Source organism: Mixophyes fleayi, chromosome 1 (genome assembly GCF_038048845.1).
Source record: "Mixophyes fleayi isolate aMixFle1 chromosome 1, aMixFle1.hap1, whole genome shotgun sequence".
Classification (NCBI taxonomy): domain Eukaryota; kingdom Metazoa; phylum Chordata; class Amphibia; order Anura; family Limnodynastidae; genus Mixophyes; species Mixophyes fleayi.
In genome coordinates this window covers 463,205,096-463,223,074 of record NC_134402.1, presented here as the reverse complement: position 1 = coordinate 463,223,074, position 17,979 = coordinate 463,205,096, and the positions used below count along the sequence as shown (strand labels likewise).

The following is a 17,979-nucleotide window of genomic DNA, read 5'->3' as shown; positions in this document are numbered from 1 at the left end:
TGCCCACAGTCTGTAGCACATACAGCTAATCACGCACATACAACTAATCACGCACATACAGCTAATCACGCACAATACAACTAATCTCGCACATACAACTAATCACGCACATACAACTAATCACGCACAATACAGCTAATCACTCACATACAGCTAATCACGCACATACAACTAATCACGCACATACAACTAATCACGCACATACAGCTAATCACGCACATACAACTAACACGCACATACAGCTAATCACGCACATACAACTAATCACGCACATACAATGCACATACAACTAATCACGCACATACAACTAATCACGCACATACAGCTAATCACGCACATACAACTAATCACGCACATACAGCTAATCACGCACATACAACTAATCACGCACATACAAGCTAATCACGCACATACAACTAATCACGCACATACAACTAATCACGCACATACAGCTAATCACGCACATACAACTAATCACGCACATACAGCTAATCACGCACATACAACTAATCACGCACATACAACTAATCACGCACATACAACTAATCAACGCACATACAAGCTAATCAACGCACATACAACTAATCACGCACATACAACTAATCACGCACATACAACTAATCACGCACATACAGCCTAACTTCACGCACATACAACTAATCACGCACATACAACTAATCACGCACATACAGCTATCACGCACATACACTAATCACGCACATACAACTAATCACGCACATACAACTAATCACGCACATACAGCTAATCACGCACATACAACTAATCACGCACATACAACTAATCACGCACATACAGCTAATCACGCACATACAACTAATCACGCACATACAAACTAATCACGCACATACAACTAATCACGCACATACAAGCTAATCACGCACATACAGCTAATCACGCACATACAACTAATCACGCACATACAGCTAATCACGCACATACAACTAATCACGCACATACAGCTAATCACGCACATAACAACTAATCACGCACATACAACTAATCACGCACATACAGCTAATCACGCACATACAACTAATCACGCACATACAACTAATCACGCACATACAACTAATCACGCACATACAACTAATCACGCACATACAGCTAATCACCGCACATACAACTAATCACGCACATACAACTAATCACGCACATACAACTAATCACGCACATACAACTAATCACGCCACATACAACTAATCACGCACATACAGCTAATCACGCACATACAACTAATAACGCACATACAACTAATCACGCACATACAGCTAATCACGCACATACAGCTAATCACGCACATACAGCTAATCACTCACATACAGCTAATCACTCACATACAGCTAATCACGCACATACAGCTAATCACGCACATAAACTAATCACGCACATACAACTAATCACGCACATACAACTAATCACGCACATACAGCTAATCACGCACATACAGCTAATCACGCACATACAACTAATCACGCACATACAACTAATCACGCACATACAACTATCACGCACATACAACTAATCACGCACATACAGCTAATCACGCACATACAGCTAATCACGCACATACAGCTAATCACGCACATACAGCTATCACGCACATACAACTAATCACGCACATACAACTAATCACGCACATACAGCTAATCACGCACATACAACTAATCACGCACATACAACTAATCACGCACATACAGCTAATCACGCACATGCCTAAGAGCAATAATGTAAGTGAATGTGCTCACCCAGAGCTGCCCCCATCTCGGTACCCGTGCAGGTCTCTCTCTCGTGCTCTATATGATATCTCCGTTTAGCCTCCTCCTCTTGTACCCTTTCAGGTGCAGTATTCGGCGGTTGGATTTTTGGAGAAGAACCGCGACGCGCTCCCTGTGAACATCCAGAATCTCTTTGTGAACAGTGTGACCTTGTTATTGAGCCTCTTATTCTCAGGTATCTTATCCATAGAAAGACTGAGGTAATCTAATGGGATAAATGTATTAATATGCGGCAGTAAAACTCACCTAATGCCAGTTAATAAGGATCACAGTGGCAGCTGAACAATACTACATGTATTCCTGCAATGTGAGCCATAGGGAAGTATGGTGATGACACCAGGACGTTATGGCACCCAGAGGAAAGTCCTGGTATCTAGGGGATCAGGATCACGCAGGCAAAGAATGGAATCTTTGTTACAGATAACAGTAAACAATAGCTTTTATATATATATATATATCATACAATACTTTAAAACAACATCCAGTGCTCAACAACCCTCATCCGTCACACAGTAGCACCCCAGTATTCAGTGACTAACCTCATATTGTTTAAAAACTAACTGGGTTTTCTTTACCAGTCCAAGTTATAGGAAAATTATTATGTCCATAAGTAATGAATAAGCCAGGCAGAGCAACCAGGTCGGCATGTCCCAGACAAGCTTGTAATTCAGTAGCCACATTACTCCCAGGAACAATCCTCAGCAGACTGGCAGAAGCTGCAACTCCAACACCAGTAGCTTTGAGACTCAAGGACACACACCCAGAAGCCTCTCCTGCAGGGTTATTATAAGTTCATGTATGATGCTACTGGTTCCCAAATTGTAAGGGGATGGGAGGGGAGCGCTGTCATTCCCTCATGGTTTTCCCTCCTATTTTGGAGACTACGGGTTTAAATTTATCAAGCTGCGGGTTTGAGGTTTGAAAAAGTGGAGATGTTGCCTATAGCAACCAATGGGATTCCAGCTGTCATGTTGTAGAATGTGGTAAATAAATGATAACTAGAATTTGATTGGTTACTATAGGCAACATCTCCACTTTTTCAAACTTGCAGCTGGATACATTTAGCCCTCGGAGTCTGACACAGCTCCGGGGAGAACAGTAGCTGCTCCAACCAGTTGCTGACTGACGTAATCCTGGCTAAGTAAGAGACTCCCTGTTTTAACCCCTTGTGATGTCAGAGGGACTCATGCTGTCAGCGTCCTGTCTGTAAGAGGGGGGTGATGCATTGATCCGGAAACAGTACATCCACCTTGTTGTAATCCGATATGATCAGATGAATACATATAACCTACCTGCTTCATGTAAGAATAGTATTGGGTAAACTTAATTACTGGTCTTGATAGTTTTTTGTCCACGGTTAGATTGTGTAACAAATGAGGTTAATAAATTAAAACAACCTAAATGTTCAACTAAACACAAATATCTTTTAAGTGTTTAAATGACAGATGGTAAAAATGACTTTTGTCAGACCCATCGTGTCAAAGCTACTGGCGAATCATATCGTTGGTGGGAGTTACCACCGGCAACAGCACCTCCTTGGTATATAACATCACCCTCCATACTAAGAACACCACACACACTACAGACCTTTCATCAGCTCCCGTTGTCTCTCATCTGCTCGAGCAAGTTCTCAAGTGAAAATATTGTTTAAATGGTGACATTTATTGTTTATATAAGATAAGTAATCTGCATGACTTACATTCACTAAAATTACAAATAACAGCAGTAATCGCTCCGAAGCATAGATATCTCTGGCCACCAGCACCATTTCTTAGTCTTACTGAGACACTTACGTCTCCGGAAGTGGTGTTATTCCTAGTAAATTCAGGATGCGGCAACAGAAGTAAAAATCCAAGTGTCTTTCTTTAGGCAATATATGTGAGCAAGGATTCAGTAAATGGAATATGCTGAGTTCAGGTAGCAGAATTAACAGGTATATTCCAATACACAAATATGAACAGGTGTGATGAATGCCAAGAATAGTCCATAGAAGCAACAGGTTCCAAGTAATGATTCAAATGGCAAATACAGTTCAAAATGCAGGAACAAGAAGATTAAAATATCCAATTGCCGGGAGGCACGAGGTACCAGATTAGGGAGACCACGATCAGGATTGCAGATAGCCAGAGGCACGAGGCAGTCCAGGGAAGCAGGACTAGCCGAGTCCAGTGACCAGGCAGAGGTCAGAGCAACAGGCAAACAACCAGAGTCCGGTAATCAGGCAGAGGTCAGAGCAACAGGCAAACAACCAGAGTCCGGTAATCAGGCAGACGGTCACAACGAGAGATCAGACAGCAGAAAAGCAGGTGCAGATACTTAATCAGTTAGGGGTATTAACTCCTACAGGCGAGGTGTAAAGTTCAGGGGCTAAACAGCAGCACCTCTGGTGGAATTGAGGTACTGCAGCCACATACAAACGGTAATCTTAAAGAGGTGTAACGGGGAGGGGAGGGGTTTTCTAACATAGGCAATGTACAGTGAGGGCCAGTTTGAGCAATTGTTTAGGGATTCAGACTTCGCATAGTTGCAGATACAGCAGTTTTATTTGTGGGTGGTCCGGGGCAGCTGTAAGTAGCAGATGACGATGACAAATACCCGAACTAGCGAATGGCTTGTAATTAGAGGTTTGTGAATGAGTCGCAGATCCTCATTCAGACTTTAGTAGTCGCCTCAGCCATTGATTAGGATTAGCCGAGACTTTGTAGTGATTACTGTTAGGATTCTGTGTGAGAAGGGATCAGGAAATGTGGTCACAATGTGGGTTACTGTAGATCTGTCTTATTCTTGTTTCTTGTGGCATTTGTAGCCAACATTTCCAGGACCGGAACTTTAATGCCTGTAAAGAGAGATAAAGTAAGTTATCTGATTATATTTTGGACTTGCTCTGTACATGACTGTTCTCTATTCTGTAAATACTTTCTGTCATTGTCACATTCATCTCCTGCATAGAGAAGGAGACTGAGGGAATGAACATTTCCTTTTATTACTCCATGGCAGCCATCGTGAATGGGTTAATTCCCTAGTCAGCTGCTTAGAGACCAGAAACCCTGAAGTAAGTTATATAGTGTGATTCCCATCTCGTAGCTCAGTCAGTGCAGGGTAGGGGGGTCTCTTCTATTTCATTAGTTACTACACAGAGCAGCAAACACGGGGTTACACTAACGCTGTGAGCCGTCTCTGGCATGCGGATACGTCACTTTCGGGTCTCATATTATATTGACCGACTGGGTAACATTTCTGCAGCATGGTAGCATGAATTCTGGAAGTCACCATCCCTGCAGTCTGAAACGTCCATAGAGGATGCAGCCTATCCTTATGGAGCCTAATCCCACCCCCAAAAGACAAAGGACACTTGTAAGTAAGCCCCTAATTAGGAGCACTGCTCTGTGTTTCTAGGTGGATACTTAGCAGCTCTTTACCTTGACAGTATGCTCAGAGCCCGTGGCACCGAGCCTCATGACCGTGGCTGTGCAACATGTGATAAAACCTTCTGAGAAGTGGGAGTGGGATTGTGTAGCTCCTGACTAGATTAAAGACATAATTTCCTGTACTATGGTGAAGAGGTCAAGGTCACTTGGATGATGATCAGCCTGGTCCCTCTACCTGTGGCCCCTCTACCTGTGGCCCCTCTACCTGTGGCCCCTCTACCTGTGGCCCCCTCTACCTGTGGCCCCTCTACCTGTGGCCCCCTCTACCAATTCATTTGTTGATCTTGATTAGTCACCTAACAGTAGGGATTATGGAAGAACCTTTTCAGGATGTGGAAGCCTCCAGGTGGTGGTCTGTGCCTAAGGTGCATGCGGATGTAGCCGGTCTGTTAGCTTGGACCACTAATTGTTAAAGGGCTCCCCAGCGCTACTGTTAGTGTTCACATATCTCAATCTACATAATAAATGTTGATGAGAATATCAAAAACCAATAATTGTTCTACCTCACTAAATAAAATATACTTATATTCAATTCAATTGATAGATGCATCCATGTGTTACATGCATATAATCTCCCCTCTGTGTTTATCCAAAAGTGATATATAGCATGTGGAAAAAAAATTAAAAATACAGCGTAATGTGACGACGGTTTAAACCATTATGGCACAAAATGATGAAACATTCCAAAAAATGATTATTATTATGTTTCAATCCATATAGGTTTGTTGCACCGCAGAATCTTTTGTTTTTCAACTTACCGGACAATCTATTTAAAATCGCCTTCAGTGCTCAAATAGGTAAATTCTAGTGTGTTAAGCTGGTTGGTCCTTCACCACTCACACCCATGCCGGATTAAGGGGGGGGCACGTGCCCCGGGCCCCCAGAGCCTTACTCCAGCTCTGCACACACCCCTTCAGTGATCACACTTACTAGAGGAGTAACTGGGAAAGGCGTAGTATCAGATTACTAGGGATCTTTATCTTCCCTCTTTAGTTGATGTGGAATATTCCTCCCAGGTACAGTCTCTCAGTGTCAATGTGAGAATTTATTGAAAAACAAAACGGATCTAGCGTGATATCGTTTTAAAACGGAAAAATACATTTATTGCGCATAGTGTCTGCATACATAAAGAATACTTATAAAAAAAACATTAAAATAAGGAAGACTGGGAACATGGTGGAATATGAGGATCCCTACCAGACAGAGACAGATGTGAGCATGATGTTGAAAATCCCGGGGTGTCTGCACCGTCTCTGCTCCTCTGGTTCTTCAGATGGTATTAGTGGGTCCTTCTTGGTCCAGAATTCACAGCCCTTTCATCCAACGTGTTTCAACCTCCTTGAAGCAGGTCCCTTTCAAGGATGTGGGGGTCTGTGCCTAAAGTGGATGCGGCTGTAGCCAGTCTTTAGCTTGGATCACTATTCCACAAGAAGATGGAGTGCAGACTGAAAGGTCTTATGGACTGTGCTGATGTTTGGTTTGACTATGGCTTTAGGCTCCAGGCCTCTTAGGGTTAGGGTTGATTGGTTGCTATAGGCAACATCCCCACTTTTTCAAACCGCAGCTTAGTAAATCTAGCCCTTAAAATGCATAGTGTTGACTACCCTTCAATGCATACCCCTTTTGTTTAAACAAACCCACATATACAACCATAAAATAAAGACACGGACACCGACTTAAGTTTGGAATAAAAAAGGTCCTTTTATTACATTATTATTTGTTTTAAATTATTTTTATTTTATTTATCTTTATTTTATTTATCTATCAATACTATCAAAAGCTATAAACAATTTGGACCTTTTTCTTTATAGAGGTGGCGAAGAGCAAGGGCAGCAGCTAAAAAACCAACATAAACCAATACGGTGGAAGATCGCCTCCTTTCCACCAACCCAGGTTAACACCTTATCTATTGGCCGGTACTATACACTAAAGATTAACTCAATACCCTCTGAACTCAAACTGGTCAAGCCCTTTCTAGGCAGAACCTGATACTCCTTACTAGAGTATCAACGAGTCAATAACATTGAGGGAAACCAAGGCTATATCGCCAACACATTAAGTAACCGTATGTTTAACAACCTTATGGCTGCCATGCTCTCCTGCCTATCAAAAACTCACTCCTCATGACGAGGAAATATAACCATATAAACTGAAACCAGGGCGGGTGGGTGGGTCTCCGGATCCAGGAAACAGGCAGCTCTCTCCTTCTCACACTGCTTGATGTATTCTTTCCATGACACTCCCACATCCTTCCTATTGGCTGATTCCAACACTGACTTAAAACCCCCACCCAGTGGTAAGTAACATTATCAGTTTCACACCACATGATTTTAAACTCCCTCGGCTGATGGCCTCTCTCATAAAAATGTATTTGTCTTCACAATTCTCACCTACTGACCCTCCATAACCTTCTATCATGTACTGACCGTTGCATAAAACATTCATAGGTCCTCAAATATCTTTCAATCACTTATAGCGACACATACTCTCCATCTCCTAAGGGCCCCCGTATCACCTTTCAGTCACGTATTGACTATACATTTACTATCGATCAGGTGCACACTATCAAATATTCTGTTAAGTATCTCTACAGTTTCTATTCATCTTTATGTTTCTCAATAACTCAATAGATGTAATTAATCTTTTGCAGGCTCTGATCTTACAGGAGAAATCTGCCACACGCAAGATGTCTGTAGGAACCCAATTTCGGGTATGAATTTCCATATTCCTCACAGATTTCTTATCTGTGTCTGTTTTCTATATTTACAACACAATACCACTTCGATCTGCATTGGTTTGTGGCAGCCATTACTAGACATTACTAGACATTACTAGACATTACTAGACATTACTACACATTACTACACATTACTATACATTACTACACATTACTACACATTACACATTACTACACATTACTACACATTACACATTACTACACATTATTACACATTCTTACACATTATTACACATTACTACACATTACTACACGTTACTACACATTACACATTACTACACATTACTAGACATTACTACACATTACACATTACTACACATTACTAGACATTACTACACATTACTAGACATTACTACACATTACTAGACATTACTACACATTACTAGACATTACTACACATTACTACACATTACTACACATTACTACACATTACTACACATTACTACACATTACACATTACACATTACTACACATTACACATTACTACACATTACTAGACATTACTACACATTACTACACATTACTACACATTACTACACATTACACATTACTACACATTACTACACATTACACATTACTACACATTATTACACATTATTACACATTATTACACATTACTACACATTACTACACGTTACTACACATTACACACATTACTACACATTACTAGACATTACTACACATTACACATTACTACACATTACTAGACATTACTACACATTACTAGACATTACTACACATTACTAGACATTACTACACATTACTAGACATTACTACACATTACTACACATTACTACACATTACTACACATTACTACACATTACTACACATTACACATTACACATTACTACACATTACACATTACTACACATTACTAGACATTACTACACATTACTACACATTACTACACATTACTACACATTACACATTACTACACATTACTACACATTACACATTACTACACATTATTACACATTATTACACATTATTACACATTACTACACATTACTACACGTTACTACACATTACACATTACTACACATTACTAGACATTACTACACATTACACATTACTACACATTACTAGACATTACTACACATTACTAGACATTACTACACATTACTAGACATTACTACACATTACTAGACATTACTACACATTACTACACATTACTACACATTACTACACATTACTACACATTACTACACATTACACATTACACATTACTACACATTACACATTACTACACATTACTAGACATTACTACACATTACTACACATTACTACACATTACTACACATTACACATTACTAAACATTACTACACATTACACATTACTACACATTACTACACATTACACATTACTACACATTACACATTACTACACATTACACATTACTACACATTACTACACATTACACATTACTACACATTACACATTACTACACATTACTACACATTACTACACATTACTACACATTACTACACATTACACATTACTACACATTACAAATTATTACACATTACTACACATTACTACACATTACACATTACTACACACTACACATTACTACACATTACTACACATTACACATTACTACACATTACTACACATTATTACACATTACTACACATTATTACACATTATTACACATTACTACACATTACACATTACTACACATTACTACACATTACTACAGATTACTACACATTACACATTACTACACATTACACATTACTACACATTACTAAGGCCATGTTCTTGTGTTGGGTTTGTGATATGATCATTAGAACAGATTATTTCTGTCTAATTGTCCTTTCATGTCTCTGACTGTACAGCGCTCCCTGGGAATTCTCATGGAGAAGATTAACTCTGCCAATCCTTATTTTATCCGCTGCATTAAGCCCAACAGTCAGAAGCTACCGGGAGTCTTTCAGCCAGAGGAGGTGCTGAACCAGGTAAGGTCCAGAGATGGCTCCATTACACTGTTCTAAGGATGAGTCCAATACTGTTTATTATATCTGATATGTGATAACTACATAGTAATATTACTCCTGTTCTGTATACTGGGACATCTGGTGGGACTGCATAGTATCACTTCTCCCCTTCTGTATACTGGGATATCTGATGGGACTGCATAGTATCACTTCTTCAGTTCTGTATACTGGGACATCTGATAGAACTGCATAGTATCACTTCTCCTGTTCTGTATACTGCAACATCAGATAGGACTGCATAGTATCACTTCTCCCGTTCTGTATACTGGGACATGTAGTGGGACTGCATAGTATCACTTCTCCCCTTCTGTATACTGGGATATCTGATGGGACTGCATAGTATCACTTCTCCCCTTCTGTATACTGGGATATCTGATGGGACTGCATAGTATCACTTTTCCAGTTCTGTATACTGGGACATCTGATAGGACTGCATAGTATCACTTCTCCCCTTCTGTATACTGGGATATCTGATGGGACTGCATAGTATCACTTCTCCAGTTCTGTTTACTGGGATATCTGATGAGACTGCATAGTATCACTTCTTCCCTTCTGTATACTGGGTTATCTGATGGGACTGCATAGTATCACTTCTCCCGTTCTGTATACTGGGATATCTGATGGGACTGCATAGTATCACTTCTCCCGTTCTGTATACTGCGACATCAGATAGGACTGCATAGTATCACTTCTCCCGTTCTGTATACTGGGATATCTGATAGGACTGCATAGTATCACTTCTCCCCTTCTGTATACTGGGATATCTGATGGGACTGCATAGTATCACTTCTCCAGTTCTGTATACTGGGATATCTGATAGGACTGCATAGTATCACTTCTCCCGTTCTGTATACTGGGATATCTGATAGGACTGCATAGTATCACTTCTCCTGTTCTGTATACTGAGATATCTGATGGGACTGCATAGTATCACTTCTCCCGTTCTGTATACTGGGATATCTGATGGGACTGCATAGTATCACTTCTTCAGTTCTGTATACTGGGATATCTGATAGGACTGCATAGTATCACTTCTCCCGTTCTGTATACTGGGACATCTGATAGAACTGCATAGTATCACTTCTCCCGTTCTGTATACTGGGACATCTAGTGGGACTGCATAGTATCACTTCTCCTGTTCTGTATACTGGGACATCTGGTGGGACTGCATAGTATCACTTCTCCCCTTCTGTATACTGGGACATCTGATAGAACTGCATAGTATGACTTCTCCCGTTCTGTATACTGCAACATCAGATAGGACTGCATAGTATCACTTCTCCCGTTCTGTATACTGGGACATCTAGTGGGACTGCATAGTATCACTTCTCCCCTTCTGTATACTGGGATATCTGATGGGACTGCATAGTATCACTTCTCCCCTTCTGTATACTGGGACATCTAGTGGGACTGCATAGTATCACTTCTCCCCTTCTGTATACTGGGATATCTGATGGGACTGCATAGTATCACTTCTCCCCTTCTGTATACTGGGACATCTGATAGAACTGCATAGTATCACTTCTCCCGTTCTGTATACTGGGACATCTAGTGGGACTGCATAGTATCACTTCTCCTGTTCTGTATACTGGGACATCTGGTGGGACTGCATAGTATCACTTCTCCCCTTCTGTATACTGGGACATCTGATAGAACTGCATAGTATGACTTCTCCCGTTCTGTATACTGCAACATCAGATAGAACTGCATAGTATCACTTCTCCCGTTCTGTATACTGGGACATCTAGTGGGACTGCATAGTATCACTTCTCCCCTTCTGTATACTGGGACATCTGATAGGACTGCATAGTATCACTTCTCCCCTTCTGTATACTGGGATATCTGATGGGACTGCATAGTATCACTTTTCCAGTTCTGTATACTGGGACATCTGATAGGACTGCATAGTATCACTTCTCCCCTTCTGTATACTGGGATATCTGATGGGACTGCATAGTATCACTTCTCCAGTTCTGTTTACTGGGATATCTGATGAGACTGCATAGTATCACTTCTTCCCTTCTGTATACTGGGTTATCTGATGGGACTGCATAGTATCACTTCTCCCGTTCTGTATACTGGGATATCTGATGGGACTGCATAGTATCACTTCTCCAGTTCTGTATACTGGGATATCTGATAGGACTGCATAGTATCACTTCTCCTGTTCTGTATACTGGGACATCTGATAGGACTGCATAGTATCACTTCTCCTGTTCTGTATACTGAGATATCTGATGGGACTGCATAGTATCACTTCTCCCGTTCTGTATACTGGGACATCTGATGGGACTGCATAGTATCACTTCTCCCGTTCTGTATACTAGGACATCTGATAGGACTGCATAGTACCACTTCTCCCAATCTGTATACTAGGACATCTGATAGGACTGCATAGTATCATTCTTTGTTTCAGCTTCGTTATAATGGTCTAATGGAGACTTTGCGGATCCGCAGAGACGGCTTCTCGTGGAGACCAACTTTCCAGGACTTTGTTGAACAGTGAGTGTTTACTTGAAGTACAGTTTATTACATTAAATGAGAGGGAACATACTGGTCAAGCTTTCTAACAGTATAAAAAGAAGACAGGCTCCTGATGTTATGGACAGCAGCGCTGGTCTTATCTTTAGTAACAAAAAAGCGAGCAATTTATCCGAACATTTTCCTCACGGGTCTGCTCATCACAGGCTTATAAATGAGTTATTTCAGTTATAACAGAACACAGACTGAATACATGGACAGATTGGTTAGAGTGGGGCGCGGCCTGATCTTCAGACTTCTACAGAAACATCGGCTGTCTGGTAGTTTGATTTCTAGATCCCACAGAGCGCAGTTAGTGCACTTGGTGATAACTATGATCAGTCGTCATCATCATTAAACAGTATTTATCGACCTACTTCTGCAGTAAACCAATCAGTTTATTAATAGGATCAACGACTTTGTTTAAGGTCCACACAAGTTTGGCCGTCAGAATCGCAGCTTCTTTGGGAATCTTTACATTGTACAATAAAACATTGTTAGGACTGTTATATAAGAGGATGCGATATATCTGTCGGACATCTTTTCAGACTGGTTTTTTTAAAATTTTAAGGTTCGGAATCATCCTTCTAGCACCTCATGTGACAGTTAGCAAAGAGAGGTGGGTATATACCATGATGTGACTGTATGTCAGTGTGTACTATAGTGATGTGACTGTATGTCAGTGTGTACTATAGGGATGTGACTGTATGTCAGTGTGTACTATAGTGATGTGACTGTATGTCAGTGTGTACTATAGGGATGTGACTGTATGTCAGTGTGTACTATAGTGATGTGACTGTATGTCAGTGTGTACTATAGTGATGTGACTGTATGTCAGTGTGTACTATAGTGATGTGACTGTATGTCAGTGTGTACTATAGTGATGTGACTGTATGTCAGTGTGTACTATAGTGATGTGACTGTATGTCAGTGTGTACTATAGTGATGTGACTGTATGTCAGTGTGTACTATAGTGATGTGACTGTATGTCAGTGTGTACTATAGTGATGTGACTGTATGTCAGTGTGTACCATAGTGATGTGACTGTATGTCAGTGTGTACTATAGTGATGTGACTGTATGTCAGTGTGTACTATAGGGATGTGACTGTATGTCAGTGTGTACTATAGGGATGTGACTGTATGTCAGTGTGTACCATAGTGATGTGACTGTATGTCAGTGTGTACTATAGTGATGTGACTGTATGTCAGTGTGTACTATAGTGATGTGACTGTATGTCAGTGTGTACTATAGTGATGTGACTGTATGTCAGTGTGTACCATAGTGATGTGACTGTATGTCAGTGTGTACTATAGTGATGTGACTGTATGTCAGTGTGTACTATAGTGATGTGACTGTATGTCAGTGTGTACTATAGGGATGTGACTGTATGTCAGTGTGTACTATAGGGATGTGACTGTATGTCAGTGTGTACTATAGGGATGTGACTGTATGTCAGTGTGTACTATAGTGATGTGACTGTATGTCAGTGTGTACTATAGTGATGTGACTGTATGTCAGTGTGTACTATAGTGATGTGACTGTATGTCAGTGTGTACTATAGGGATGTGACTGTATGTCAGTGTGTACTATAGTGATGTGACTGTATGTCAGTGTGTACTATAGTGATGTGACTGTATGTCAGTGTGTACTATAGTGATGTGACTGTATGTCAGTGTGTACCATAGTGATGTGACTGTATGTCAGTGTGTGCAATAGGGATGTGACTGTATGTCAGTGTGTACTATAGTGATGTGACCGTATGTCAGTGTGTGCAATAGTGATGTGACTGTATGTCAGTGTGTACTATAGTGATGTGACTGTATGTCAGTGTGTACTATAGTGATGTGACTGTATGTCAGTGTGTACTATAGTGATGTGACTGTTTGTCAGTGTGTACTATAGGGATGTGACTGTATGTCAGTGTGTACTATAGTGATGTGACTGTATGTCAGTGTGTACCGTAGTGATGTGACTGTATGTCAGTGTGTACCGTAGTGATGTGACTGTATGTCAGTGTGTACCATAGTGATGTGACTGTATGTCAGTGTGTACTATAGTGATGTGACTGTATGTCAGTGTGTACCATAGTGATGTGACTGTTTGTCAGTGTGTACTATAGTGATGTGACTGTATGTCAGTGTGTACCATAGTGATGTGACTGTATGTCAGTGTGTACTATAGTGATGTGACTGTATGTCAGTGTGTACCATAGTGATGTGACTGTATGTCAGTGTGTACTATAGTGATGTGACTGTATGTCAGTGTGTACTATAGTGATGTGACTGTATGTCAGTGTGTACCATAGTGATGTGACTGTATGTCAGTGTGTACCATAGTGATGTGACTGTATGTCAGTGTGTACCATAGTGATGTGACTGTATGTCAGTGTGTACCATAGTGATGTGACTGTATGTCAGTGTGTACCATAGGGATGTGACTGTATGTCAGTGTGTACTATAGGGATGTGACTGTATGTCAGTGTGTACTATAGTGATGTGACTGTATGTCAGTGTGTACTATAGTGATGTGACTGTATGTCAGTGTGTACCATAGTGATGTGACTGTATGTCAGTGTGTACCATAGTGATGTGACTGTATGTCAGTGTGTACCATAGTGATGTGACTGTATGTCAGTGTGTACCATAGTGATGTGACTGTATGTCAGTGTGTACCATAGTGATGTGACGGTATGTCAGTGTGTACCATAGTGATGTGACCGTATGTCAGTGTGTACTATAGGGATGTGACTGTATGTCAGTGTGTACTATAGGGATGTGACTGTATGTCAGTGTGTACTATAGTGATGTGACTGTATGTCAGTGTGTACTATAGTGATGTGACTGTATGTCAGTGTGTACTATAGTGATGAGACTGTATGTCAGTGTGTACTATAGTGATGTGACTGTATGTCAGTGTGTACTATAGTGATGTGACTGTATGTCAGTGTGTACTATAGTGATGTGACTGTATGTCAGTGTGTACTATAGTGATGTGACTGTATGTCAGTGTGTACTATAGTGATGTGACTGTATGTCAGTGTGTACCACTGTGTTTGCCTCTTCTATTCGCCGGCGTCGCCTTATTCCCCAACCCTGGCACTCCAAACTCACCCGCTCCCTCCAAAAGTGCTCTCGCATAGCCGAACGCTTCTGGCGGAAATCTCGTTCCCTGGCGGACTTCCTTCACTTCAAATTCATCCTCTCCTCTTTCTGCTCTGCCCTGTCCCTCGTTAAACAATCCTTCTTTAAGTCCCTTATCTCTTCTCAGTCCTCCAATCCCCGCCGCCTCTTTGCCACATTCAACTCACTCCTCTCCCCCCCCTCCCACTGTCCCACCCTCCCTCTCTGCCTCTGACTTTGCCTCCTTTTTCTCTTCCAAAATTGAAGCCATCAGACGGAACATCTCCTCCTCCCACTGCCCTCCCGCCCCCCTCACCACGTCACCTCCCGCCATTAACCAGCTGTGGTCATCCTTCATCCCCACTTCTGGTGAAGAAGTTCGCTCCCTTATTCTTTCCTCTCCACCCTCTACCTGTCCTCTCGATCCCATCCCCTCCCACCTCCTTCGCTCTCTCTCTCCGACTGCCTGCTCTTACCTCGCTCACCTCTTCAACCTATCACTCTCCTCTGGCGTTGTCCCATCCTCATTTAAACACGCTCTTATCTCGCCTATCCTCAAGAAACCCAATCTTGACCCCACCTCTCTTCCTAACTACCACCCTATCTCTCTTCTCCCTTATGCCTCCAAATTACTTGAGCGGATTGTCTGCAGCCGCCTCACCAGACACCTCTCTGACAACTCCCTCCTTGACCCTCTCCAATCCGGCTACCGCCCCCTCCACTCCACTGAAACTGCCTTGGCTAAAGTTACTAATGATCTCCTATCAGCCAAATCCAAGGGTCACTACTCCATACTCATCCTCCTCGACCTCTCCGCGGCCTTCGACACCGTGGACCACCCCCTCCTGCTGCAAACTCTTCTCTCTCTCGGCCTCTCTGGCTCTGTTCATGCCTGGTTCACCTCATACCTTGCTAACCGCTCCTTCTCTGTATCCACGTCTGCTTCTTCCTCCACCCCCTCCCCTCTCCCTGTTGGAGTCCCTCAGGGCTCTGTTCTTGGCCCTTTACTCTTTTCGCTCTATACTTCCTCCCTTGGAGCTCTCATCTCTTCGTTCGGTCTTCAGTATCACTTATATGCTGACGATATTCAACTCTACTTCTCTTCCCCTGATCTTTCCTCCTCCCTCCTCTCTCGTGTAACTGACTGCCTCTCAGCCATCTCTTCCTGGATGTCTTCACGCTTTCTTAAAATTAACATCTCCAAAACTGAACTCATTGTCTTTCCCCCACCCAGACGCCCTTCCCACCATGACCTCTCTATAACTGTTAACAACTCCACTATCTCCTCTGTCACCCAACTCCGCTGCCTAGGAGTCACTCTTGACTCCTCTCTCTCTTTTGCCCCCCACATTCAATCCCTTGCCCAAGCCTGTTGCTTCCAACTCCGTAACATTGCCCGCATCCGTCCCTTCCTCTCTCAAGATGCCAATAAAACTGTCATCCATGCTCTCATCATCTCCCGCCTCGACTACTGCAACCTCCTCCTCACTGGCCTCCCCTGCTCCCACCTCGCACCCCTCCGGTCTATACTTAATGCGGCTGCGAGACTCATCTTCCTCACACGCCGCTCCTCCTCTGCCTCCCCTCTCTGTCTTGCCTTACACTGGCTCCCCTTCCCCTACAGAATCCTTTTCAAACTCCTCACCACCACTTACAAGGCTCTCTCCCAGTCTACTGCCCCTTATATCTCTAACCTCCTCTCCATTCACACTCCCGCCCGCTCCCTGCGCTCAGCCAATGATCGCCGCCTCTCCTCCACTCTTATCACCTCTTCCCACTCCAGAATCCAAGACTTCTCCCGAGCTGCCCCCCTTCACTGGAACGACCTCCCTCGCTCCATCCGTCTATCACCCAATCTGTGCTCCTTCAAGCGGGCTCTTAAAACTCACCTGTTCCTTAAGGCCTACCAACCATCCACTTAACCTCTCACCTCTTCTGGTTCTCACTGGCTCCTTTTTCTCTCCCCGTTGCTTCACTGGCTCCCTCTTGTGCCTGATTTTGTCTACCCTCCCTTAGGATGTGAGCTCGTATGAGCAGGGCCCCTCTCCCCTCCTGTCTCCAGACCTGTTCTTCCACTCCGTCTTTACAGTATTTGGCTGCCTGGAGTTTCTGAAGTTCTGGTTCTTTGTGTTTATTGTTCTGTATTGTTTTACCCTGTATAGTCTACTGTTTGTACTGTGTACGGCGCTGCGGAAACCTTGTGGCGCCTAACAAATAAACAATAATAATAACGATAATACCATGGTGATGTGACTGTGTGTCAGTGTGTACTATAGTGATGTAACTGTATGTCATTGTGTACCATAGTGATGTGACTGTGTGTCAGTGTGTACTATAGGGATGTAACTGTATGTCAGTGTGTACTATAGTGATGTGACT

The 17,979-nt window shown here is 42.3% G+C and overlaps 1 protein-coding gene across 1 annotated transcript in view; it reads left to right on the top strand.

Annotated features, from left to right (window-relative positions):
- LOC142110416 (myosin-IIIb-like) overlaps positions 1 to 17,979 on the top strand; it is a 185,895-nt gene that overhangs the window by 121,828 nt on the left and 46,088 nt on the right. Inside the window, exons 15-20 of the mRNA XM_075193765.1 lie at positions 1,860 to 1,971; positions 4,603 to 4,649; positions 7,875 to 7,934; positions 9,801 to 9,920; positions 12,376 to 12,461; positions 13,051 to 13,098. Of these exons, the coding sequence (XP_075049866.1) occupies positions 1,860 to 1,971; positions 4,603 to 4,649; positions 7,875 to 7,934; positions 9,801 to 9,920; positions 12,376 to 12,461; positions 13,051 to 13,098 (473 nt within the window). The remainder of the gene's footprint in view (positions 1 to 1,859; positions 1,972 to 4,602; positions 4,650 to 7,874; positions 7,935 to 9,800; positions 9,921 to 12,375; positions 12,462 to 13,050; positions 13,099 to 17,979) is intronic.